Source organism: Pinus tabuliformis, chromosome 4_2 (assembly GCF_031772625.1).
Source record: "Pinus tabuliformis cultivar Carrire ecotype Pingquan chromosome 4_2, CPIR1, whole genome shotgun sequence".
Classification (NCBI taxonomy): Eukaryota; Viridiplantae; Streptophyta; class Pinopsida; order Pinales; family Pinaceae; genus Pinus; species Pinus tabuliformis.
This window is the reverse complement of record NC_142304.1, coordinates 493,895,761-493,921,866: the sequence shown is the minus strand read 5'-3', so window position 1 is coordinate 493,921,866 and position 26,106 is coordinate 493,895,761. Positions and strand designations below refer to the sequence as shown.

Sequence of the window (26,106 nt, the reverse complement as noted above, 5' to 3'; positions counted from 1 at the left end):
TACATCCTTTTAGAATAGTATTAGAATACTCACTGGACAAAAACTCAGCTTCCAAAGACGATTGTTTTCTACAATGCAATAGAATATAGGATTTAATTCCATGCAAAACATACTTCACTGCAAGCTTCATCAATGCTACAGGATGCTTTTTATAGATTTAGTCTTGACTACGTGGCTCCACCAATTAAATAGGTTTTTTATTTTGTCCCTTCTTGTTTTGGAGATGCTCTAGGCACTTCCTTGTTGCTGCTATTACTTTTAAATTTTTAATGTAATTACTACTTTCTAGTCCCTTTGACTTAGTCTGGTCACTCATGGACATTAATATAATTTATTTCCTTCTCAGGTGCTTTAGCTAATTCCACTTGAGTTACTACATCTTTTCATGGCAAAGCACTGGCAGATTAATGATTTGGTATAAATTCTGTTTAATTACACAAGAAGATATCACATTTGAACCCTGCACCAGACAGCAGCTTCAGAAGTATATATGAAAGCATTCTTAATCATCAGAAGCAATATCCCAGGGGATTGGAATTTGGTGCGAAAGATCATCGACATAAATTGGAAAAGACTTAAATCTTTATCATTAGTATCTTAAATTTGTCTACAGCTTAAAACAATCCGAGTGTGAGGACCTGATAATGGAAGAGCAGAAATATGGAAATGAAATCTAAAACATGACTGCCTTTACCTGACTCTGGTGAATGCTGTGCTTGACAGATCTGCTTAAGCTTGTTCAAAGCTGATCTCAGATTCAGGTCCAGGAGCTCATTTGCATATGCTATCTCATCTTTATTAGGATTATGCCATTTAGGGCCCACTGAAGCTTCTTCATTAAGATTTTCCTTTGTGCTAATCCATTTCTCTAGTCCATCAATGCCAGGATAACGAGAATAGCACCTGATCATAAAACTAATCACAGCCTCTACCAAAAAAAGGAGACAATAGAGAAGGAAACATATATATGAAAAGACCAATATCATTTCAGTGAGTAGAGTATTTGCAAGCAAAATCAAGCATATGAAATCCATTCATGTACATACTTATACTGGTCCAGTGGGTAGTAAAGAACTAGGCTTCCAATAAGGGACCTCAAAAGATGGTTTCCAGCCTCGTTCACCTAACCAGTAGGCAAGGAAGGCATCATTATTTTACTACCAATGAACACCCACACAGAAAAAATTGAAGAGCATTTTCATGCACCAGTCAGCCAAGATTCATACTACACCCACACTCAACATGACGTCAAAAGAAATTGAGATTAAATTGTTAAAAATACCTTCCAAGATGGTGCATCAAAAGCAGCTGAAATGGCTTCTTTTATTTCTTCTTTGCACTGAAGAATGTATGGACCTCCAAAATTGATGGCGACAGAAAGAACATTCAACTGGTATGATACAGATGCTTCCAAAGCCGGAGATAATGATACCTATATCAAACAATACAGCGCATGAAAGGAAATTTTCACTTTTCTTTATATCAAGAAGGGATACCATAAAATCCAAATTCAATCTTTACTACAACTAATAATAACCTCTGTTACAGATAGTGCAGATGAAATTTCACGACTACTACATCCAGTCGAGGGAGACTCTTTGAGAGAAGATACAACAGAGCTTATCATAGGCTGAAGCAGATGAACTAATGCCTCTGCCGGATTAGAGTATAATGTGGCGGAACACAGTAGTCCAACTTCATCAACTGCTCCTGGGAGAATATGACCATGAACAAACCTGGAAATCTTTTTCAATGCCTGCACAGAATTACTTGCATGTCATAGTCAAATATTATGAATAGCTCAAAAGACAACAAAGGATCCATTTGATTCACAGACCACAGAAGTCATAAAGTATAAATACAATACCTGATGGTAAAGAGGTCTTGTTAGTTTACCAAGTAAAATTTCCAACATACAAAAATAGTAAGGCCCATCTTCAACAAGGAAAGTTCCTGAAGATGTTGATAAAAATTGTCCTTCATTTCTGCAAAATCCATGTGAAGCAAACAAGATAACAAAATGTATTATACTCAATATCCTTGAATGATTCATCAAGTATAAAGCACCAGTTGAAAATATAATGTACAAGCAAGTGCAAACTCTAACGGATCCTTCCCTGCAATTGCAAAGATCTTTGTTGTTATTGAGATTCAGTATCATAAATATTAAAAAGTAACATAGATAAGATAATTTTATGTCCATGGGTGACCAAAATAGGTCAATTGGACTGGGAATTACAGCAAGCCACAGTCGTAGTATGGGAGTGACAAGGCAGCTCTTAAGTGCTGACTGAAAGAAATACAAAAGGAAAACAAAAAGTAAATAGTAGCAAGCGAGAGGTGGTAACCATAAAGATTAAACCATAACAGAGTAAAGGACATTACATTGTACTTGAAGAAGATGTAGAGGGGGCATTGAAGACCATTCCTGTCATTGTCGATCACTGTGAATGATCCAATGCAAATCCTTCTAATGTCCTCTTCAGAATGCCCTGAACTGATAAGGCTCAGCCATGTAATCCAGGGAGGGGTGCCATGACTAGCCGTTGGAGCTCTACTAACATTTGAGGATGACAAGGAAAAGCTGGTGATAGGTATCTGGTATCTAATTGCTTGACCAAGAATGGTAGGTTTGCTCCTGCTGGAACAAATTAGTGCAGTTATATCTCCATGGCCACGTGTAAGTGGGATGTCTCTTAAGGGGGGTAGAGAGTGTGCACTGAGTCAATGACCTAATGTTCTGTGTGTCCCTGAGGAGAATATCGGCACAGTGTTTAACACCTCAGACCACCAAGATAGGCTATAAAAAGAAGAGATCAACATTGTGGGCATAGGACTGGATAAAACCTACAAGGTTTATCATCTATGAGTGATCCTCTCTGAGATATAACAAGTCAGATAACTTTGATTTAGAAAACAAAAGAAGGTAAAGGGACCTTGTTGAATCTCCACACAAAGAGTGATATCTCCCTTAGATCTCAGAATATACGAGGCACATGAAAATGATGCACTCCTCTATCTCAGTCTCCTGCAGATGGCACAATTGTGAGTATGATCTCCCCAAAAGATGTGGTGGATGATCCTAAAGTTGTGTAACCAATAGCAATAAGTGTAGTCCATTTGGGAAACCATGTCGTCTATCATTTGCAGAAAGTGCTCGAGCATATCTTAGGGCCATGAAGTTGTGGAAGGAGAATCCAAGTAACCATCATAAACTCTCAGTAAATGCCTTTTAGAACCACCTCTTTCATCTCCCATTTTAAAGGCAGGAGTGCGCAGGGGCATCAAAAACTACTTGAAGAAGAGGAGGCATTCAATAGAAATGTCAATGGAGTATAAAAGTGAGAAAAACCTTTTTGAACTAGCACCAACTATGCCTTGGCAGATCCTGGAGGCAATTTTCTCTAAAGAATGAAGGGCTACGAAGGGATTATTAGAATATATTAGAATATTCCTATTTAGCATTTAATGCTCATTCCTTTTAGCTGTTGCTATTTATATTCTTTTAGCAGTTTCTTTGATGAAACTGAGTGTTTCTATATTCTACATAGAAACCTGATGTTTCTATTATTGTAAATATCTCTGTATTATGGTTGAGCTGTTTGCTCATTCGAAATTAATTCATTCAACATTCTTTTATGGTATCAGAGCAAGGTTAAGAGATTTCTTGAACAGTAATTCTCTCTGCATTGTAATCTCTTGAGTCCTTTCTAAGGTCGAGCCCTCTGTAAGCCAGGCAGCCTTCACTAAGTCTTAGCCTCGGCTTTGCTCGCTGTGATAAAAGCTTACAGTCGTCCATCTCGATACAGAAATGGATTCTTCCCTTGCATGATCATTTTATTAAGGAAATAACTCTGTGGCGGTGACTGTTTTCGTGGGAGCGGAAATTTTTTTGGCTGGCCAGTTCTGCTTGGAATCGTGGATCCGGCTATCTTCTTCTTCACCTGGCGGCTACTCGACCACAACGTGGAATTTCTCAGCATTTGTGATCCAGGTGTTTTCTCTCAAAACTCATTTGTTTTTTTGAAAGTCAGACTCGTGGTTTGAAAATTCGATCTGCGGGAAAATTCGTGGTTTTATTTTCAAAGCTGTCAAACCCGTGGATACGCGTGTATTTTTGAAACTCGTGGATATTCATTTTGAAGCCCGAGGATTTACATTTGAAATCCGTGGATACACTTTTGAAGCCTGTGGATATATATTCTGCCGTGGATATATATTTTCGACCCGTGGATACACATTTTGAAACCTGTGGATATATATTTCCTGACCCGTGGCAGTTGAAACCTGTAGATATATATTTCCGACCCGTATTTGAAACCCATGGTTCAGTTATATTTGAAATCCGTGGTTAATATTTTGAAACCCGTGGATATATACCTCAGACCCGTGGATACATTTTTGAAACCCGTGGTTCATTCTGTGGATAAATATTTAAAACACGTTGTTCATATATTCATTTGAAACCCGTGATATATATTTCAGACCCGTGGATACAAATTTCAAACCCGTGTTTATTTTCAAACGCTGATATACCTGATACGTATATGCCTGAGACGTGACGTGAAATATATATACGTATATACCTGAGACGTATATACCTGAGACGTGACGTGAAGCTCTGATAGCTCACGTGGGCCAATTTGTTTAGATCTTCGTATTTGTTTAGATCTTCGTATCTGTTTTGTGGACCAATTTCATACCTGAGACGTATATATTCGTGGTGTCTGCCGGCAGTGTAAACGTGAAGCTGAGACAACACATGTGGGTCCATCTTTCAATATTTATATTTGTTGTATTTGTGGTTCTGGTTGACGGCAGTGTTACCAATCAGCAGAATTTTTTTCTCTTGGGATCCTGACAGTCTTCATTACAAACTCAGACCTGTGACATCTGTTTATTGCATCAGTATACACTTGTGGTAGACCTGCATTCTCTTGTGGGAAACTGTATTCTCAGAACTGTATTCTGTGCTAGCAGTATTACTATTGTTTTAGACTGAAGAGATATTTTTGCTAGGTAAAAAATTTTTTTAGCAGGACAAAGTCTGTTCTTTAATTTACATCAGGATAAACAGGCAGCTACATTGTTCTTGTGTGTCAGACTTCTGTATTTTTCTTTGGGAAAATGGCCACACTTACCAATCTGATGTTAGAAGGAAATCAACGCTTTAATGGCAGCAACTATAACATTTGGAAACAAAGAATGTTGACCATTTTTGAGTACAGGCGTCTTGATCAACTCATTTTGGGCAAAGAGCTTCGTCCCGGTACAGTCGAGACCGATCAAGATAAATTTGATGATCGAAATCGAGAGGCTGTTATGCTTCTCAAGCTCTCTGTCGCGGATGATCAGTTACCACAGATCCCTTCTGGCAAGACAGCTGCTGAAATCTGGCAACAGTTGAAAGAACTGCATGAGACATCTGATAAAAGCAGAGCTTTTTTTCTCAAAAATCAGTTGTTCTCCATCATGATGGACGAACATATGTCTTTACAGGAACATCTCAACAAAATTAAAGACATTCGAGATCAGCTCGAAGCCATTGGTCGGACCATGGAGGAGGAAGATATGGTAGTCATTACTTTGAAAAGTCTACTGAAATCTTATGAACACTTCATTGAAACGCTCAACATTACCACCACAAATGTTGATCTGAAGTTTCCAGATTTATGTACCAAACTTCTGCAGCAGGATCGGTGGAAACAGCAGTTTGGTAGTAGTGCCTCATCAGTGTCCTCGGAAAATGCATTTTCTGCAAAATATCAGTCCTCTCAGTCCTTTCAGCAGAAAGGCTCCTCTCAGCCTTTTGATCCTGCTCGGAAGAAAAGTGTGCAGTGTAATTACTGTCACAGGTTTGGTCACATGAAGAAAGATTGCCGACAGAGGATTGCTTCTGAACAGAGGAAACAGGGAGGGCCACATCAGACAGCAAATGTTGCAGAACATTCCAAGCAGACAGAGTCTGCCTTTTACGCCTTTATGGCTAAAAGGTCTTCAGATCATGTTCCTTCCTCTGCATGGTACATTGATTCTGGCGCATCACGTCATTTTTCTCACAGGCGTGACTGGTTTATTGACTTCTCACCTTTCAGTGATTCCGTGGTATTTGGCGGAGGTGAAAAGTACACAGTAGCTGGCAGAGGTACAGTTCAAATTCAGTCTGGTGGGCGCACACTTATATTTCTGAATGTATACTATGTTCCTGGTATGGAAATTAATCTGCTATCTGTCAGCCAGATTATGAGGAATTCTCCTCAACTTGATGTAGTGTTCAGTACCCACAAGTGCTCCATTATTGACAGGGAGTCTAGTTTAACAGTTGCTGTTGGCCTAGAAGATCATGGTTTATACAGGCTACTTGACACCGGTGACTCTCCAGAAGTGGCTCTAGCAGCACGTATTTCTCCTATCAGCACTCTATGGCATCAGCGATATGGGCATCTCAATATGCAGTATCTCTCTCAGCTCTCTAGGGAGGGACTTGTGTCTGGATTACCTGATATTCAGACTCAGCAGTTGGGGGTATGCAGCGCCTGTCAAGCGGGAAAGCAACATCGGTCTTCATTCAAAAATGGAGAATCTTGGCGCGCATCTAAGGTACTTCAATTACTTCATGCTGATATTTGCGGACCTATGAATACAGCTTCTATCACTGCTTGCAAATACTTTTTACTTATTGTAGATGATTTCAGTAGAAAGATGTGGGTATATTTTTTAAAAAATAAATCTGATGTTCTTAGTACCTTTCAGAAGTTTAAAACTTTAGTGGAGAAAGAATCTGGTTGTAACATAATGACCCTTAGGACAGACAATGGGGGGGAATTTTGTTCTTCAGCGTTTGCCAACTTCTGTGATATCCATGGCATCAAACGCCAATTAACCACTCCTTACACTCCTCAGCAAAACAGTGTTGTCGAGCGTCGCAATCGCACGGTTGTTGAAATGGCTCGTTCCATGCTACAACACAGGAGTGTTCCAAACAAATTATGGGCTGAAGCAGTATTTACTGTTGTTTATCTTCTTAACAGATCACCCACTCAGGCTGTTACAGGGAAGACTCCTGAAGAGGTTTGGTCTGGCCGAAAGCCTAAGATCAGTCATCTCAAAGTATTTGGCTCAGTTGCATATGTTTGGATTCCAGCTGCTAAGCGATCTAAGTTGGATTCCAAAAGCCAGAAACTCATGATGACAGGGTACAGTGATCATCACAAGGCCTATAGGCTGATAGATATAGCCACTGGTCGTCTTAGCTTCAGTCGGGATGTAGTATTTGATGAAGACAGAGGATTTTTTCAGTCTTTTTCTTCTCAGCAGTGTTCTGAGGATCAGCCTCACAGTGTTCTTCTTCCGGTCGGTCCACCTGATGGGAGGGATGATGTAGCATCAGTATTTGATCATACTCTATCTGAGCTTCCTCCAGAAAATAACCCTTCTCTTGCGGCCCCTATTGCTCTTGAGTCTCCTCCACCTCCTCCTGATATTGGTTCCTCTACTTCTGCTATTACTTCTTCTACTCTTCGACCAAAATGGTGGGCTAAACCCATTGGTGATCTCCGGGATGATGAGCTCCTTGAAGGCAGAACTTCTAGACATAAGAGCAGACAACAGTCTACAGTCAATTTTGCTCTTATGGCTAACCTGCACAGTACTTTTGAGCCTCAAACATATTCAGAGGCTAAGGGTACATCTGAGTGGGAACAGGCTATGGAAGCCGAATTTCAGAGTCTTCAGAAGAATCACACATGGACACTTTCTGATCTTCCTGCAGACAAAAAGCCCATAGGCTGCAAATGGGTGTATAAAGTAAAATACAAAGCTGATGGAACCATAGACAAGTATAAAGCTCGGCTTGTGGCTCGAGGATTTTCACAGAAGGAAGGCATCGACTATGAGGAGACTTTTGCTCCTACAGCCAAGATGAGTACCATAAGGCTTGTTCTTGCCCTAGCAGCTCAGTTCAATTGGAAAGTTCATCAGATGGATGTAAAAATTGCTTTCCTAAATGGTGATCTCCAAGAAGAACTCTACATGACGCAGCCTCCAGGATTCAAGGTTGCTGGTCAAGAACAGAAAGTGTGTCGGTTAGCTAAAGCAATCTATGGATTGAAACAAGCTCCTCGGGCTTGGTACATGAAAATTGATCAGTACCTGACAGATCAGGGTTTTCAGCGGAGCCCTTCTGATGCAAACCTGTACATCAAACATACTGGTGATGATATCTTGTTTGTGGTTGTCTATGTGGATGATCTTATCATTACTGGCAGCTCTGCACATTTGATCCATGGGATCAAACAAGATTTATGCAGAACTTTTGAGATGACAGACTTGGGGCTTCTTCATTATTGTCTGGGGGTTGAAGTTTGGCAGACTGAAAATCAGATCTTTCTCTCTCAGTCCAAGTATGCCAAAAATCTTGTGGACAGATTCAGAATGCAGGATTGCAAACCGGCCACGACTCCTATGGAACCAGGGCTCAAACTTTCAGCTCAGTCATCCTCTCCCCTTATGGATGAAACTTTATTCAAGCAATTAGTGGGCAGTCTCATCTATCTTACTGCTACCAGACCTGACATCAGTTTTGCAGTAAGCTACATTTCTCGCTTCATGTCCGCTCCTAAAGCTGATCATTGGCAAGCAGCAAAGCATGTGCTACGATATGTGCGTGGCACTTCTGATTATGGCCTCCTATACACTCGAAGTTCCAATCCTATTCTCAATGGTTACACTGATTCTGACTGGGCCGGTTCGGTTGATGACCGTAAATCTACAGCTGGGTATGTGTTTAATCTAGGATCCGGTGCTGTTACTTGGACTAGTAAGAAGCAACAGACAGTGGCTCTCTCCTCAACAGAAGCCGAGTATCGGGGAGCAGTTAAGGCATCCTGTGAGGCAGTTTGGCTTCGACGTATGCTGGCAGATATGCATGTTTCTCAGACAAGGCCTACTTCTTTGTTTTGTGATAATCAGGGAGTGCTCAAACTTGCCAAGAATCTTGTCTTTCATGAATGAACAAAGCATGTGGAAACTCATTGTCACTACATTCGCCAGCTTGTTGAAGACGGCTCAGTTCAGTTGCAATATGTTCCCACAACAGAGCAGCCCGCCGACATCTTCACCAAGCCTCTTGGTCCTGATAAATTTGTAAAATTCAGAGGGTCTATTGGTGTTGTAAATAGATTGAGCATTAAGGGAGGGTATTAGAATATATTAGAATATTCCTATTTAGCATTTAATGCTCATTCCTTTTAGCTGTTGCTATTTATATTCTTTTAGCAGTTTCTTTGATGAAACTGAGTGTTTCTATATTCTACATAGAAACCTGATGTTTCTATTATTGTAAATATCTTTGTATTATGGTTGAGCTGTTTGCTCATTCGAAATTAATTCATTCAACATTCTTTTAGGGATATCTCTCGCTTCCTATCATTAATTTCCCCAAGGTGCATATCCTATGTTGAAGAAATAAGACTACTAAAAATGATCTGATAAGGGATGGGCACCAAAAATCAACTTTTATAATGGGTTGAGTAATAGTTCGTTTGCAACAGATGATACATCAGAGCACAATAAATTGGAATCTATCCATTTGTGTTCAAACTTCAATCAACTAGTAGCAAATTAGGTCCACAAACCTTAGATCCATAAAATATCATTGATTAGATCATTGTGTCAAACAGATGCATCTTTGAGGAAATGTCCAGAAAAAGTGGAAGGAAAAATTGGTGCTCAAATACAAAAAGAGGTGCGTACTCCAAGGCCCTTGCTAAGTCAAGGTTGGGAAGTGTTACCAACCAAACTAGTAGACTTGACAAAGTCCATACAAACTGCTAAGATGGCACATATAGGACAAGTGCCCACTGTCACCTTCGCATGTGTCCCTAGTCTTTAAGCCCAACTCCTACTTTGTAATGACCCATCAAATTACAGAGAACATTGGAATACTAGAAAGCATACGAGGCATGCATATGATAGCTACATATGCATAAACCGCATGTATTGCACTAGTATACATACTGGCTAATATGGAAAATGTCTAAGTTTAGGTTGATGAATCGATTATCGAAACAAATTCCTAAATCACCATAATATAATAACGATATCAAGTAGGACCTTGATATGTGTAACACTCTTATATACCTCTATATATATATATATATATGTCCTTTAAATCAAAAACACATATATAATAAAGATACCGAAATATAAATTAAAACTAAATTAAATTTATAAAAGTAATTAAATTTATTAAAAATAAATAAATAAAACACTTTAACTAAAGTATAAGATTAAATATAAATTGAATTAAAACATTTTAATTAAAGTATAAAATTAGATAAAACTATGAAATGAGAATTAAATCAAAAAACATTATAATTACGAATTAAAATCTCAAGATACATTACAAAAGTTTGTTTATAGTCAGTATAATGAGACCGCCTCTGGAGAGCTGTAGGAAGACGGATAACCAAGCTGCACCTCCACGTGCTGGAAGGTAAAGGAAACAGTTGACCTGGGGGAAGATGGAGACAGTGGTATGGGAAGGTATAAGGAGAAGGGTAACACACAAAGACGGGGGAGGACAGAAACTTTCACCGGAGCCACAGAGAAAGACATTGAGCCTGATTATTCTTGGAATTTTGGGCACAGGGGCCAGAAGATCTGTCTTCTGGATCTGGGGACCGCATAGATAGACCCCAGATAGGCTGGGAGGTAAAAGGCGATTTGGTAACTACAGCAACGGGAATATCCACAATCCAAAATACCTTCAATTGATTCCAGGTATTCTTCTATAAATTTAAATTTTTAATTCCCAATTATTGTCTGGTTAAAAATTCCACAGTTAGGGTATTACAATCTGCTATCTGGTTAAAAATTCCAATGTTAGGACATTACACTTTGGTATCAGAGCTAAAGTTCAAACTATGCCTTGGCAGATCCTGGAGGCAATTTTCTCTAAAGAATGAAGGGCTACGAAGGGATATCTCTCCCTTCCTATCATTAATTTCCCCAAGGTGCATATCCTATGTTGAAGAAATAAGACTACTAAAAATGATCTGATAAGGGATGGGCACCAAAAATCAACTTTTATAATGGGTTGAGTAATAGTTCGTTTGCAACAGATGATACATCAGAGCACAATAAATTGGAATCTATCCATTTGTGTTCAAACTTCAATCAACTAGTAGCAAATTAGGTCCACAAACCTTAGATCCATAAAATATCATTGATTAGATCATTGTGTCAAACAGATGCATCTTTGAGGAAATGTCCAGAAAAAGTAGAAGGAAAAATTGGTGCTCAAATACAAAAAGAGGTGCGTACTCCAAGGCCCTTGCTAAGTCAAGTTTGGGAAGTGTTACCAACCAAACTAGTAGACTTGACAAAGTCCATACAAACTGCTAAGATGGCGCATATAGGACAAGTGCCCACTGTCACCTTCGCATGAGTCCCCAATCTTTAAGCCCAACTCCTACTTTGTAATGACCCATCAAATTACAGAGAACATTGGAATACTAGAAAGCATACGAGGCATGCATATGATAGCTACATATGCGTGAACCGCATGTATTGCACTAGTATACATACTGGCTAATATGGAAAATGTCTAAGTTTAGGTTGATGAATCGATTATCGAAACAAATTCCTAAATCACCATAATATAATAACGATATCAAGTAGGACCTTGATATGTGTAACACTCTTATATACCTCTATATATATATATATATATATGTGTGTGTGTGTGTGTGTGTCCTTTAAATCAAAAACACATATATAATAAAGATACCGAAATATAAATTAAAACTAAATTAAATTTATAAAAGTAATTAAATTTATTAAAAATAAATAAATAAATATGAATTAAATAAAACATTTTAACTAAAGTATAAGATTAAATATAAATTAAATTAAAACATTTTAATTAAAGTATAAAATTAGATAAAACTATGAAATGAGAATTAAATCAAAAAACATTATAAATACGAATTAAAATCTCAAGATACATTACAAAAGTTTGTTTATAGTCAGTATAATGAGACCGCCTCTGGAGAGCTATAAGAAGACGGATAACCAAGCTGCACCTCCACGTGCTGGAAGGTAAAGGAAACAGTTGACCTGGGGGAAGATGGAGACAGTGGTATGGGAAGGTATAAGGAGAAGGGTAACACACAAAGACGGGGGAGGACAGAAACTTTCAACGGAGCCACAGTGAGAGACATTGAGCCTGATTGTTCTTGGAATTTTGGGCACAGGGGCCAGAAGATCTGTCTTCTGGATCTGGGGACGCACAGATAGACCCTAGATAGGCTGGGAGGTAAAAGGCGATTTGGTAACTACAACAACGGGAATATCCACAATCCAAAATACCTTCAATTGGTTCTAGGTATTCTTCTATAAATTTAAATTTTTAATTCCCAATTATTGTCTGGTTAAAAATTCCACAGTTAGGGTATTACAATCTGTTATCTGGTTAAAAATTCCAATGTTAGGACATTACACTTTGGTATCAGAGCTAAAGTTCAAACCCTTTTGGACCTTTAGGCCCTACACCAGTTGCAAATTCCTTCTGTGGGATCACTCTGTTGGATTGTTGGTAAATTCTTATAAGTTACATGCACTGAATTTTGTGTTCGAATACCAAGTTAATAGGAAATTAAATGATGGGTGTTTAATTTCACGTTTACGACTGTGGTCAATCTTCTGAGCACAATTTCTATAACATGAGAACCCCAGTCCTAGCGAGTCACTGCTCCTTTTCTCTTACCACTCTTTCTAACATGTCTACGGATCTTGGACCCTGCGAAGAATTTACAGAGCTAGGATAATGAATAATAAAAACTAGTATTTCTGCCAAGCCGCTGAGATGGATGCCTAGATCTTGCCCTGTTGTTTGTGAGAATAAGCATATCCCAGCCAAGCCAGTCTATTAGTGTAGTCAGTAATAAGGGTCGCCATGTAGTAATTAACATATATAAATATATCTAAACTATCTATATTAAATATATCTAATCTCTTATAATCAATAAGATTTCCCTTATATCATTCTTTGTCTTATGTTGCTTGCATCTAAGTAACGATTCATGTCCTCTTAAATACATAATGAACAACCCGTCTGCCTTGAACGCATGATGAATTTCAACAAAGTCGTCTGTGGGAATCGAACTGCAAGATATGATAGCTTGAAGTTAGAATTCTCTCCACTGTAACATTGTATGCAAATAGTATCCAACAACCTTGCCATCAAAGGAATCATGTTTATGCATTATAATGCAACTCATTATGTTTTTCTTTATTCTCGTGTTTCCCTGTACTCTGAATCAACAGTCAAAGTTCCTTTTGGGTAAAAGACTTTTATTCACGCGAACATTTTCCATTTTAATAAATGTTTATTATATTTGGGTATATGGATAATTTTGACAGTATTTTAGAAATTGAATTTCAATCAAAGAGTATTTTATATGTAATATATTTAAATTTTTATGTAGTAAACTCGTGATAAATATTATTTTTTCAACAATCCTAGCCATGTTGTCTTACAACGCATTAACACAATAAACCGCCTAGCGAACAAAAATACTCTAAAATTTTCGTTCCAATGGCCATTGTATATACTAATGATCCGGACGCGCTTTGAACCCTTGATGACGTCTCATCAAACCGCAACGGAACCGCCTTGACGTCACAATTTTATTCTCTAGCGGCACCATGTTAATTACCCAGCAAATAGCATTGCCAGCAATATACCACACCACCATCAAAGTTTAATATATTAATCTAGTCCAATGTTTTAAAACTCCGACTCCGACTCGGAAACGGCCGAGGGTCGACTCCAACTCGGTATCGACTCGACCGGTTTGATTTCAGTGACTCAGTCGTTGTAAAAAATACATTAAATATTTATTTTTTTATAAAAAAAACATAATTTTAAAGATTTTCATTCATGTTTCCAAACACAAAGCTTTAAAATATAGATAGAAGACAACATATGATCAAAGTAGGCTCATGAATATATCCATTATATCAAAATGGCACCCAGTGCATTGTCCAATACATACATGATGATGATATAGAGATCAAAACAAAAACACATAACCAAGGAGGCTAGAAATGGCCTCTACAACAAAAGTAAACTATGAAACATCACTAGTCACCACTGACCAGTACTACTGGCTACTGCTAGATGAGCCAACATCATCTAGCTCAACCTCTGAATTAGAGTCCGACAAGAAAACCCATGGCTCCTCTTCATCATCATCTCCAACTGCAACTGTTGCACGCTGAGATAGACGAGATATGCGCTTCCGTAGTGGCTAAGCAGAGGAAGCGCCTGCAACTGGAGGACTTGACGCTGGTACAAGTGGATCTGCATTCAACTAAACATTTTGTTCATGTGATGCCACTGTCTGTAAATCCAAATCAAGATCCTCATCAGAATCAAACTCTGTTGGATGACTCTCCACTAGCCAATTTGATGTTGGATCAATATCTTCCAACACAATGGGATCTGAATCAGGTCTTTTGTTCAGCAATTGGTTGCGTCTGAGCCGGAGGTTCTATTGGACATAGACTAGATCATTTAACCATTTTTTATCCAAACAGTTTCTCTTCTTCGTGTGAGTCCTCTCAAAGACAGACCAATTGCGCTCACACTCAGTAGCACTGCAAGTTTGACTCAAAATACAAATTGCAAAGTTCTGCAATTGAGGACAATGGCTACCAAAAGCCTCCCACCATTGTGCTGCAAAAAAACATAGTACTAAGTAGTGTAATGAGTTAGCTCAACAAATTATATCCAACTTTCAAATTATAAACAATTTAACAAAATAAGTATTAAGAATTTGAAAATTGAAATTTTTGTTGAGCTGGCTCATCTGCTTCCCTTGCAATCTTTGTTAGGTTCTTCCCAAAGGTACCTGTGGCTTTGCTGAAGGTTGTGATCTGTCGGTGTATCTCCAACTGTTCACACTCCAATGGGATCATCCAATCAATGCAGTCAATCAATCCATCTCTAACCTCCCCACTCAAAGCTCCTGTCCCCTGAGCTTTATAATGATATCATGGGTTCAAAAAATACCTAGTTGCATGTATAGGGCGATGGAGTTGATTGTTCCATATTTCATCAATGATTGCCCAAATGGGCCCATACTTAGCCACTTTATCCTTGTATGCCCTCTTTATTTGCTCCTTTGCTTGATCCATAGCCTCATAAATGAAGCCCATAGCCAATCTTTCCCCATCCACCAATCGCAACACCTTAACCAATGGCTCAACAACCTTCACAATCTAAGTTGCCTTTCTCCAAAATATTTCTTCATTAACTTCCTTTTTCAATTCTTTGCCTTCCTGTTTCAGAGACCACTAGCTTTGATTCCATTCATCACTGGAAAATATCTTTGCAAGTTTCTATGTTGTGAAAGCATAGATTGCAATGTCAAAACATGAGTAGCAAATCTAGTGATGGCAGCCTAATAATATCCCTGCCCCCTGTGTGTCTCCTCATAAGGCTCAAAATCCATGAATGATTGTAGATAAATTTTGTTATGCTTTTGGCATGATCTACAGTGTTTTTGACCCAATCTAATTTGCCAATATCCTGAAGCATGAGGTCTATGCAATGTGCAGCACATGGGGTCCAAAAGATGGTTTTGTGTTTTTCTCCTAACAGTTTACCAGCAAGAAAATAGTTAAGAGGCATTATCTGTGATGACTTGAACAACATTAGCCACCCCCACCTCCTCAACAACCTCATCCAATAGCTGAAACAGCAATTGTCCATCTTTCACCTTATCAGATGCATCAACTGATTTTAGAAACATGGTTCCCTGTGGGCAGAAGATAAGATAGTTTATGATGGTATAGTTCCTTTGATCAATCCATCCATCTGACATGATGGTACATCCTATTCTTGCCCATGAGTCTTTGAAATCTTTCAAATACTCATTAATAGAGGAAATTTCTTTCTGCAAACAATACCCCCTTATCTCATGCATAGTAGGGCCTTTGAAGCCTTTTCCAATAGCAAATATGGCATCAAACATAAGCTCATAATATGGTGAACAGGAAGCATTGAAGGGGATATCAGCATCATACCACCATCTACATATGTAATCACAAGCAGTCTCCCTCAATTCTTTCTTTCACTGGTTATCTAAAGTGGGTTGCAAAGTTCTACTAGCTTCAGGACCATGTGCATCTGATGGAGAGGAGGGTGTGATAGTGAAATAACTTTTGATATTCATATCACCCTTCCTTTTCATTTTACCCTTAACCTTTTCTTGAATAGACTCCAAAGAGGGAGGAACATATCGGAAGGGGTTGGATGCATCAGTGCGAGGGATAGAAGAACCCTCAAAATCAAAATGGGGGTTTGTAGCCATCATTTTTTGTATACTCCTCTTCCTCCCAATTTCAGCCTCTATTTTTTCTTGCCTAGCCTTTTCTTCTTTAAACTTCTCAAAGCTATTTAACAACTCCTTGCTAATCTCCCCAATTTGTGGTGATTCACATGGAGTAATTTGGCCTCTAATCCCTTCTAAGTGTTGTTTCAGCCTATTAATGCCCCTAGGACCATCCTTAATTTTTCTATGGCAAAATTTGCAATGCATTTGACTATCAACCATTTCAACATATGCCCAAGCAGCGTCTTTCACTCTAGGTGCCATTTTTTGACTTGGAAATGAAAGGAAAAAAACTGAAAATGAAAACAAAAAAATAGCATTGCTTCGATGTTCATTTCTTTCACAAAAAACACTCTTTTCAATTACCAAATTTGCACAAAAAATAAATAAGCAAAAACAGATTTTTAGAAGTGAAAAAAAATACCTCTAGGCACAAACTATCTCTTCAAAGTTGCTCCAACAAACCAACTCCTCAATGCTACTCCAATGGCTGCCCAAAAAGCTCTTCACTCCTGCTCCAATGCTTGCCCAAGACTCCTCACTGCTGCTCCAAAAACAAACTCCGCAACTCTTCACAAAATCCTCACAAATTCTCACTCAAATGCAATGAGATCGTTGTGAGGAAATGAGAGGAGTTAGGTAGGTTTTACAGGGTTTGGGAGAGGGAAATGGACCCCAAGAACCTAAAGGAACATTAGAATGGGCTTTGGGGTCCCCAAAAACCCAAGCTGAAAAAAAATACGCTTTACAACCACTCCCACCGAGCCGACCGAGTTGGCTCGGACACAGCCGAGTCAGTAACCGACTCGTTCGGCTCGGTAACAACCCAGCCAGCCAAACCGTGCTAGCCGCTGAGTCGACCCGATCATGCAATGACTCGGTCTAACTCGGCCATTTCGGAGTCGATTCGGCCGATTTTTAAAACAGTGATCTAGTCAACGTCGAGGATAACAGTAAGATTGGTGGACATACCCTTAAAAAATTGATGGTGCAGAAGAAAGGGTCCCGTGGGCATATTGTATATGATACCACATGCTATCATGCCATTCGAATTAGAAGCCACAAGCCCAAATGCAAAACACCTAAATTATTTCACAACTATGTAATCGAACTTTAATAAAATATGTTTTACTCGAACAAACATATGAAGTGGTGTACAGTGTGTTGAATCTCTTTAATATAGAATATATTAGATTTGAAAAATCTAATTATTGTATATTATTCATCACGATATTAATATTATGTAAATATTAAATTAAATGTTTTATTTATTTTGCCAGTAAAAAATGAAAAAAAAAAAGAGATATGAGATGAATTATATTATTTAAAAGTTTAGATTTTAGATTTAGTAATTACAAGGATAATTGTTAGTATTTATAAATATGAATTAATTAGTATAAATTTGTTTTAATTTCAAATTTAAATTTTCCCATTTTCCGTCCATATGGTAGCAAAAATAATATTTGTAGAGTCTTAAATAAATGTGAATTCAGATATTGTGGTTTTTTATATGGTTATAAAAAAATAATGTCTGTCGAACATTAAAAGAAATATTAATTTAGAGACTGTAGTCGCTCTTTCCTTTTGATATCGATATTAAAAATAATCGAATGAGCTAAATTGAGAGAAACACAATCACTAGCCATCATATTATGTAGTTTTAAATGTTATAAAAGACGATTTATAATTTAATTTTGCAATAAACTAATTCAATATTGTAACTTAAATCATTTATTTTAATAAATTTTATTTCAATTTGATATAGATATATATATATAGACCCATGCATTTTGATGAGTGTTATTACGCATCAGGATAGATCACCATGCATTAGGACAACGTTGTAGCGATACCACTCTCCTTGACCTCAGTATCAGTGAGACATGCCTGCAGGTAATAATAGTAGAAAAACTATACCCATATGTGAGCTTGAATTTACGAAATTATATTTATCAAATCTAAATTGTAACTCAGATTTTCATAATCTTATTATATGTCCAGGAAAAGATGCAATGGTAAAGACATATTAACGACAACAACACCATCGGTTAGCATCGCTATCGCTAATGCCACCACTGTCGTCATCACCATCGCCATCGCCACCACCAATACCATCATCAGCACCTGAGCTAACCGTTATAATGCGGTCATTGGAAGCCATCTTGGAAACATTAAAAGGGTCGCCAATCTAACAATCTCAGGAATCCTACTGCAACCACCTGAATCTACTTCTCCTAGATTGTAAATTATGTTACAAACTTATTTCAGATTTCTTCATGAAATACCGAAGCAAATTACTGAAGCAGCCTACACCAATTAAATATGATCCTAAAACACAGAAACTGAGCAAGGAAATACAAACACATATGACACAGCTATTTTTGGACAAAAGTTCCCAAAAAAACCCAATGCAGGAAAACCGGTGCAGCAGCTCTGAGGGTTTATTATTATTAAGCAGTAGCAAAATCTATACAAACACATAAGACACAGCTATTTTTGGACAAAAGTTCCTGGAAAAACCCAATACGGGAAAACCAGTGTAGCAGCTCTGAGGGTTTATTATTATTAAGCAGTAGCAAAATCTGAATACATCACTAAATACCTCACAAGGTTATTCAGTTACAGAGAGAAATATTGGTAGAAGCTTTGTGAATTTTACTCCACACAATCACTCAGAAATCCTGGTTGATCCGGTTACTGGATGAAGTGCCTCTGGCTGGCACTGCGCTATCTCTGCGTTGCCTCTACATTACCCCAGCGTCAACCCTTCCAAGCATTGCGTCACCCAACTGGGGATTTGATCAGTAGCCCAGAGTCATTACTCTCAGCCTCCCAGTCTCACACCCTAGCTTCCGGCGACTGAAACTAACCCTCTGCTTTGATTTTCGACTTTCTCTCTCTGCCTCTGTGTCACTTCTGAGTGGCCCTTCTAGCCTTGTGTCAGCCTCTACGTCAAAGCTTCTCGATCACTTACTGCGTCTCTCTGCTGATGTATCTCCAGCTGAGAATCTCTCTCTTCGAACACTATTATCTCTGCCTCTCAATTGCAAGAGATTTCCTCAATCGATTTTTCCTCCTGAGAACTTCTCACTTCAAAAAAATCGATTTTCTCTATCTCTCTGTGTGTTTTCCAAATGACCCTCAAGCTCCCTTAAATAATCTTCTCATTTAGATCGTTTTGACTTGATCCATGGTTTTTTCTAGAAGTTTCACCCCTGATTAGATTAATACCCATTAATATTTTAATTTTCCTAAGTTTAGACTCAGGAACCCCATTAAAAATATTAATTATTTTAATAAAATCACTTCTAGGTGGAATTTCCCAAAACGCTTTCTAGGTTCTTTGGAATACTTGTGCCCAAGCCTCCCTGCAAAATTTGAGGCTTAGAGCACATCCGATGCTACCCCAAATCAATAAGTTAGAATGTGGAAGTTGTCATTAGTAATTGAGATAGTTGAATGTGCCCGTTATGTAGAGGAGCATCTAGGGATAAAAAGGGATGTCAAGCCAACAGGACCCCAACAACCAGGATTTCTAGGGAAGACACCCCGGAACTTCTTCAGGGGAAGTAGCTCAAGACCACCTCCTTATGGTAATAGATTTACCTAAGGAGGAGTAGGAGCAAGAGCTACCATGACAGTTAATACTATAATTGTTGAATCGTCAAACACAAGTCAATGGAAATCTCGAGGAACTACTAATAGAGGAAGTGGCACAAGAGGACGGAACTCCTTTTCTAGAAACTCACAATCTGACTCAAAGGGATCACCCCAAGTTAATTGTTGGGGATGTGGGGGACCGCATTTTCAACATGATTGTCCGGAAGCTTCATCAAGTGTAATGTTTGCAGCAGGAAAGGAACCATTATCAAATACCCAAAGCAATCATAGAATTCACGCAGTATTCAACAACAACTAGGCAGAACATCAATCCACTGTAGTGGAATCTGCAGGTACTATTAACGATATAAAACTCAAAATATTATTTGATACCGGTGAGACTAATAGTTTCATTTCATCATATGCATTAAATAAATGTGGGTTGGCAGCCTGCAAGCAAAATGATTTCAGACAGGTGGAAATGGCTTCAAGAGAACTTCAATCCATAGATTTAAGTGTTGAGGAATGCAAAGTTGATCTAGGGATTTGTTCAACTAAGTTAAAAGTTTATGTCACAGCCCTAGGAACTTATGACCTCGTCATAGGGATGGATTGGTTAGAAGCTCATCAAGCTTGGGTAGACTGTTACGGGAAAATAATTCTCTGTATAAATGATGAAGGAGAGACGATCCAAATCCAAGGTATTAAGAGAAAGGTATCTTTACGATTCATCTCAGCAATGCAAATGAAATGTTGCTTTAAGGAAAGGTTGTAAGGTATATGTAGTTAAGAAAATAAGAAAGGAAAAATAATCGCCCTTCGACCAATATCTTGTGTTATCCGAATTTCCAGATGTTTTTCCAAAGGAACTACCAGAATTACCTCCTGAAAGAGAGTTGGATCTCACAATAGAATTGAAACCTGGTACGGAACCAATCTCTAAAACACCTAACAGAATGACAGCTCTAGAACTTCAAGAGTTACAAATCCAGTTGAAGGAACTACTGGATATAGGACACATCCGACCTAGTACCCGCCTTGGGGTGAACCTATATTTTTTGTCAAGAAGAAGGATGGTTCCTTGCGGTTATGCATAGACTATTGAGACTTAAATCGAGCTACAATAAAGAATAGGTATCCAATGCCTCGAATTGATGACCTCTTCGACCAAATGAAAGGAGCTTCTGTCTTTTCAAAAATCGATCTACGATCAGGTTATCATCAACTAAGAATTAAGGAAAGCGATATCTCTAACACTGCATTCTGAACACACTTCGGGCATTATGAGTTCACAGTGGTACCATTTGGGTTGACCAATGCATCAGCAGTATTCATGAACCTTATGAATAGTGTTTTCCACAAATATCTCGACCAATTTGTATAAGTCTTCTTAAATGATATTCTCATCTACTCCAAAAATGAGAAAGAGCATGAAGAACATTTGCAGATAGTATTATCTTGCCTTAGGGAACACCAATTATATGGAAAGTTATCCAAGTGTTCCTTCTTTTAGAAGAAGATTCATTACTTAGGTCATATTATATCTGGTGAAGGGATCTCAGTAGATCCTGAGAAGACAAAAGCAATCAGGGAGTGGCCGATACCAAAGAATGTAGATGAAGTGCGAAGTTTTATGGGTTTAGATGGATATTATCGAAGATTTGTAGAAGGATTCTCAAAAATTGCTAAGTCTATCACAATCCTCTAGCGTAAAGGAGTTAGGTATGAATGGACTGAGGAATGTCATAGAGTATTCTCTGCACTTAAAAGATTGTTGAACAGTACATCAATCTTGCGAGTACCTGATATGGACAAAGATTTTACTGTGTGTATTGATGCATCCAAGCAAAGATTAGGTGTAGTATTAATGCAGGATAGAGGTGTAATAGTGTATGCTTCCAGGAAGTTAAAGCCCCATGAAGAACACTACACCACGCATGATTTAGAGTTAGTCGTTGTAGTGCTAGCTTTAGATATATGGAGAAAATATTTAGTAAGGAGAAACATTATGCTCAAAAGTGACCACCAAAGTTTACAATATTTGTTTACCCAAATAGACTTGAATGTTAGGCAAAGACGATGGAGTGAATTCTTAAGTGAATATGACCTTGGAATTTCATATATTAAAGGAAAAGAGAATGTAGTGGCAGGTGCTTTAAGTAGAAAACCACGGATATTTTCTCTCATACCTATCAAGGTAAACTTAAGGAAGCAAGTACTAAAACATCTCTTGAGAGATAGTTGGTATTTAAAAGTGAGATCCGAACTTAATAGTAAAAATCAAAAAAAACCTAAGTTTGAGGGATATGAACTAGAAGATGATGGAATTTTGCAATTCCATGGAAGGATATACATTCCTGATTATGGGGATCTCTAAAACACCATCCTTAAGGAAGCCCACAGAGCATTGTATTGTGCACATCCTGGTGTAAAGAAAATGTATGCTGCTACAAAGAAACTCTTCTTTTAGACAGACATGAAATGTGATATTGTCCAATTCGTTGCAAAATGTGTTGAATGTCAACAAGTGAACGTTGACCATTGTCACCCACCAGGTCTCCTGCAACCTCACGACATTCCTATGACCAAATGGGAGAACATTTCTATGCATTTTATCGTCGAGCTACCTCTTACTCCACAAAGGCATAATGTTATTCTAGTTGTGGTGGATAAATTAATGAAAAGCACCCACTTTATTCTCGTAAGAGATACTTATGAAGTTGCTGACGTAGCCGGGGTATTTATAAATAAACTTATCATATTTCATGGAGTACCTAAAAAGATCATATCAGATAGAGATTCACAATTTATTTCAAGATTATGGACTTGTATGCAGTCAGCCTTAGGAACTCAACTAAATTTAAATACAGCTTATCATCTTGAGACTAATGGACAAACAGAAAGGGTGAACCATGTACTAGAAGATATGCTAAAAATATACGTTATGGATCAGCAAACCCACTGGGAAAAGTACTTTCCCTCAGTTGAATTTGCATACAATAACAGTTACCACAGTTCAATCGGGATGCCTCCATTTGAAGCCTTGTACGACAGACCTTACAGAACACCATTAAGTTGGGACAAGTTACAAGATCGAGTGATAGTGGGGCCAGAACTCATTCAAGAGATGGAGGTATGGGTAAAACAAATTAGGCAACAATTGAAAGAGGCACAAGATAGATAAAAGAGTTATGTTGATGCATCAGACCAAACAAAAGCACCATCCGGTTTGGAAAAGGAACAAAGTTGTCACGCCGATTTATTGGGCCATTGAAAATTCTGGAAAAAAGTTGGAACTGTTGCCTATCGTCTTGCACTGCCACCCCACTTGCATAAAGTCATAATGTTTTTCATGTATCCCTATTACGACATTATATAGCTAACAAACCTCATAACCTTCAATGGAAGGAACTGCAAGTATTGGATGAGGGAACCATTTCGGTCGAACAATTAAGTATACTGGAACATAGGATTTGACAACTCAGGAACCGCCTTATAGACCAAGTTAAGGTCCAGTGGGACAAATATAGCCCTGGATCGGCTACCTGGGAAGACACAAAGACCATATGTCAAAGATACCCCAACTTGTGTTGATTTTAAAGAACTTAAAACCTTATTTTGTATATGTTTACTTTATTTTGAGTTGGAGAAGTAAAACTATTATTTTAAATTATTACATGCAAAAATGAATTTTTATTTTGCTAATACATGGTATATATTAATTGCTTAACTCTACTAGTACGTGGATACCAATATGGAATATGTTATTTAATTAACATTGCTGGAATATGGATACCAATATGAAGTTTAGTATGTGATTAACCTTGCTATGAAATCCAAATTATGAATTATGTTATGGATGAGATATCTATAATTTTATTTCATTTTGCATATCGACATGATTGATAAGATGGAAATAAAAGAATTACTGCATTTTAATATGAAAGTTAACTCACAAATATAGGGGTTGAACATGACCAAGTACGTTATGTGAACGCAAAGATCAATATCGTAAATAGCAACATATGTGAAATATACAAAAAATGTTATTTAAATACAATTTATTTTGAATATATTGATGCATATGTTACAATGTGTGGACAAGTGCTTACATTGCAAATAACATCGTTACCAAACCGACCACATCATGACAAAATTCCAAGAACAATTAAGGCTCAATGAGACTCCAGAATAGGGTGTTGACTCTGGTCCTACTAGGAGGGGTGGAGGTATTGCCCACTGCTTATCCTCCAAAACCTAGAGTCATAGGAGGACTATGTGAGTCACGCTCCCCTAGATGTGTGATGATGATTGTCGGATGCCTACTAGGAAATCAGGTCGATATAATCGACATTGTCATCCTTAAGGCTTATGAATGGTTAAATCAGTATAACTGACGCCATGGAATATTCCAGTAGAGGACAAATTGGATGGGAGCGGAAGAGATTAGGAAGGATAGGATGATTATAGAATAGCTTGGGAGCTCGGTCGGGGCAGGGTATGACTATTAAGATTGTAAAACTATATATGTTCAAAACACAAATCCTACATAATTATACCAATCACTAAATAACTATTGATACACTGCATAAACCATAACTTCGGGACAGTGTTTCTGAAGGAGGGGTATAATGTACTGACCCTTCAAATTACAGGGAACATTGGAATACTAGCAAGCATACGAGGCATGCATATGATAGCTGCATATGCATGAACCGCATGTATTGCACTAATATACACACTGGCTAATATGGAAAATGTCTAAGTTTAGGTTGATGAATCGATTATCGAAACAAATTCCTAACTTGCCAGAATATAATAAATATATCAAGTAGGACCGTGATGTGTACCAGTCTTTTATATATATCTATATATATGTCCTTTAAATCAAAAACACATATATAATAAAGACACTGAAATATAAATTAAAACTAAATTCAATTTATAAATGAATTATATTTATAAAAGTTATTAAATTTATTATAAATAAATATGAATTAAATTAAAACGTTTTAATTAAAGTATAAGACTAAATATAAAACTATAAAATTAGATAAAACTATGAAATAAGAGTTAAAATAAAAAAAACATTATAAATATGAATTAAAATCTCAGGATACATTACAAAAGTTTGTTTATAATCAATATAAAGAGACCGCCTCTGGAGAGTTATAGGAAGACGAATAACCAAGCTTCACCTCCACGTGTTGGAAGGTAAAGGAGATAGATGACCTGGGGGAAGATGGAGATGGTGGTATGGGAAGGTATACGGAAAAGGGTAATGCACAGAGACGGGGGAGGACAGAAACTTTCAACAGAGCCACAGAGAGAAATATTGAGCCTCATTGTTCTTGGAATTTCGGGCACAAGGGGCAAAAGATTCGTCTTCTAGATCTGGGGACCGTACAGGTAGACCCCAAATGGTCTGGGATGCAAAGGGCGGTTTGGTAACTGCAGCAATGGGAATATCCACAGTCCAAAATACCTTCAATTGATTCCAAGTATTCTTCTGTAAATTTAGATTTTTAATTCCCAATTACTGTCTGGTTAAAAATTCCACAATTAGGGTATTACAATCTGCTATCTAGTTAAAAATTCCACAGTTAGGACATTACATACTTGAATGGCTATGGAGGATTCCCTATGTCAAACACTTTACTCACCAATTAATTGCAAGTGCTTGATAAGGTCTTGAGTGCAGAGAAGAATTAATTGTTTAATGTTCAACTGATCTAGAAATGATTTTTATGCAGAAAATTAATGCATAACAGCAAGAATACTTACTCAAAAATAAAAATTAACATGTAAATAACTTGAATGAGTAAAAAATAATATACTTACCAAATATATGAGTTGTCCTTGATATATATCTTTGGAAAGTGGTGGTTATGCGTATTTATGTTTGCTGTTCTATAAATGCACATCTGGAAGTTTCAGAAAAAAACACAGAAAAAGAACAAGAAAATCACTTTACAGGGCCACCCTAAGGTGCCTACACACTCTAGATTGGTAATCTAGTGATGGGGGAAGCTAGGACAGCAAAATATATGTTAACTTAGTCCTTCCTAAGCTTCAGACCTGCAAAAAATCTGCATTTCCAACA

At 37.7% G+C, this 26,106-nt stretch overlaps 1 protein-coding gene across 1 annotated transcript in view; it reads right to left on the bottom strand.

The window, feature by feature from the left end:
* PA200 (proteasome activating protein 200) overlaps window positions 1-26,106 on the bottom strand; it is a 212,571-nt gene that overhangs the window by 80,587 nt on the left and 105,878 nt on the right. The window contains exons 13-17 of the mRNA XM_089428912.1: window positions 1,868-1,985; window positions 1,538-1,756; window positions 1,283-1,432; window positions 1,047-1,123; window positions 695-903 (exon numbers count right to left, since the gene is read on the bottom strand). Of these exons, the coding sequence (XP_089285038.1) occupies window positions 695-903; window positions 1,047-1,123; window positions 1,283-1,432; window positions 1,538-1,756; window positions 1,868-1,985 (773 nt within the window). The remainder of the gene's footprint in view (window positions 1-694; window positions 904-1,046; window positions 1,124-1,282; window positions 1,433-1,537; window positions 1,757-1,867; window positions 1,986-26,106) is intronic.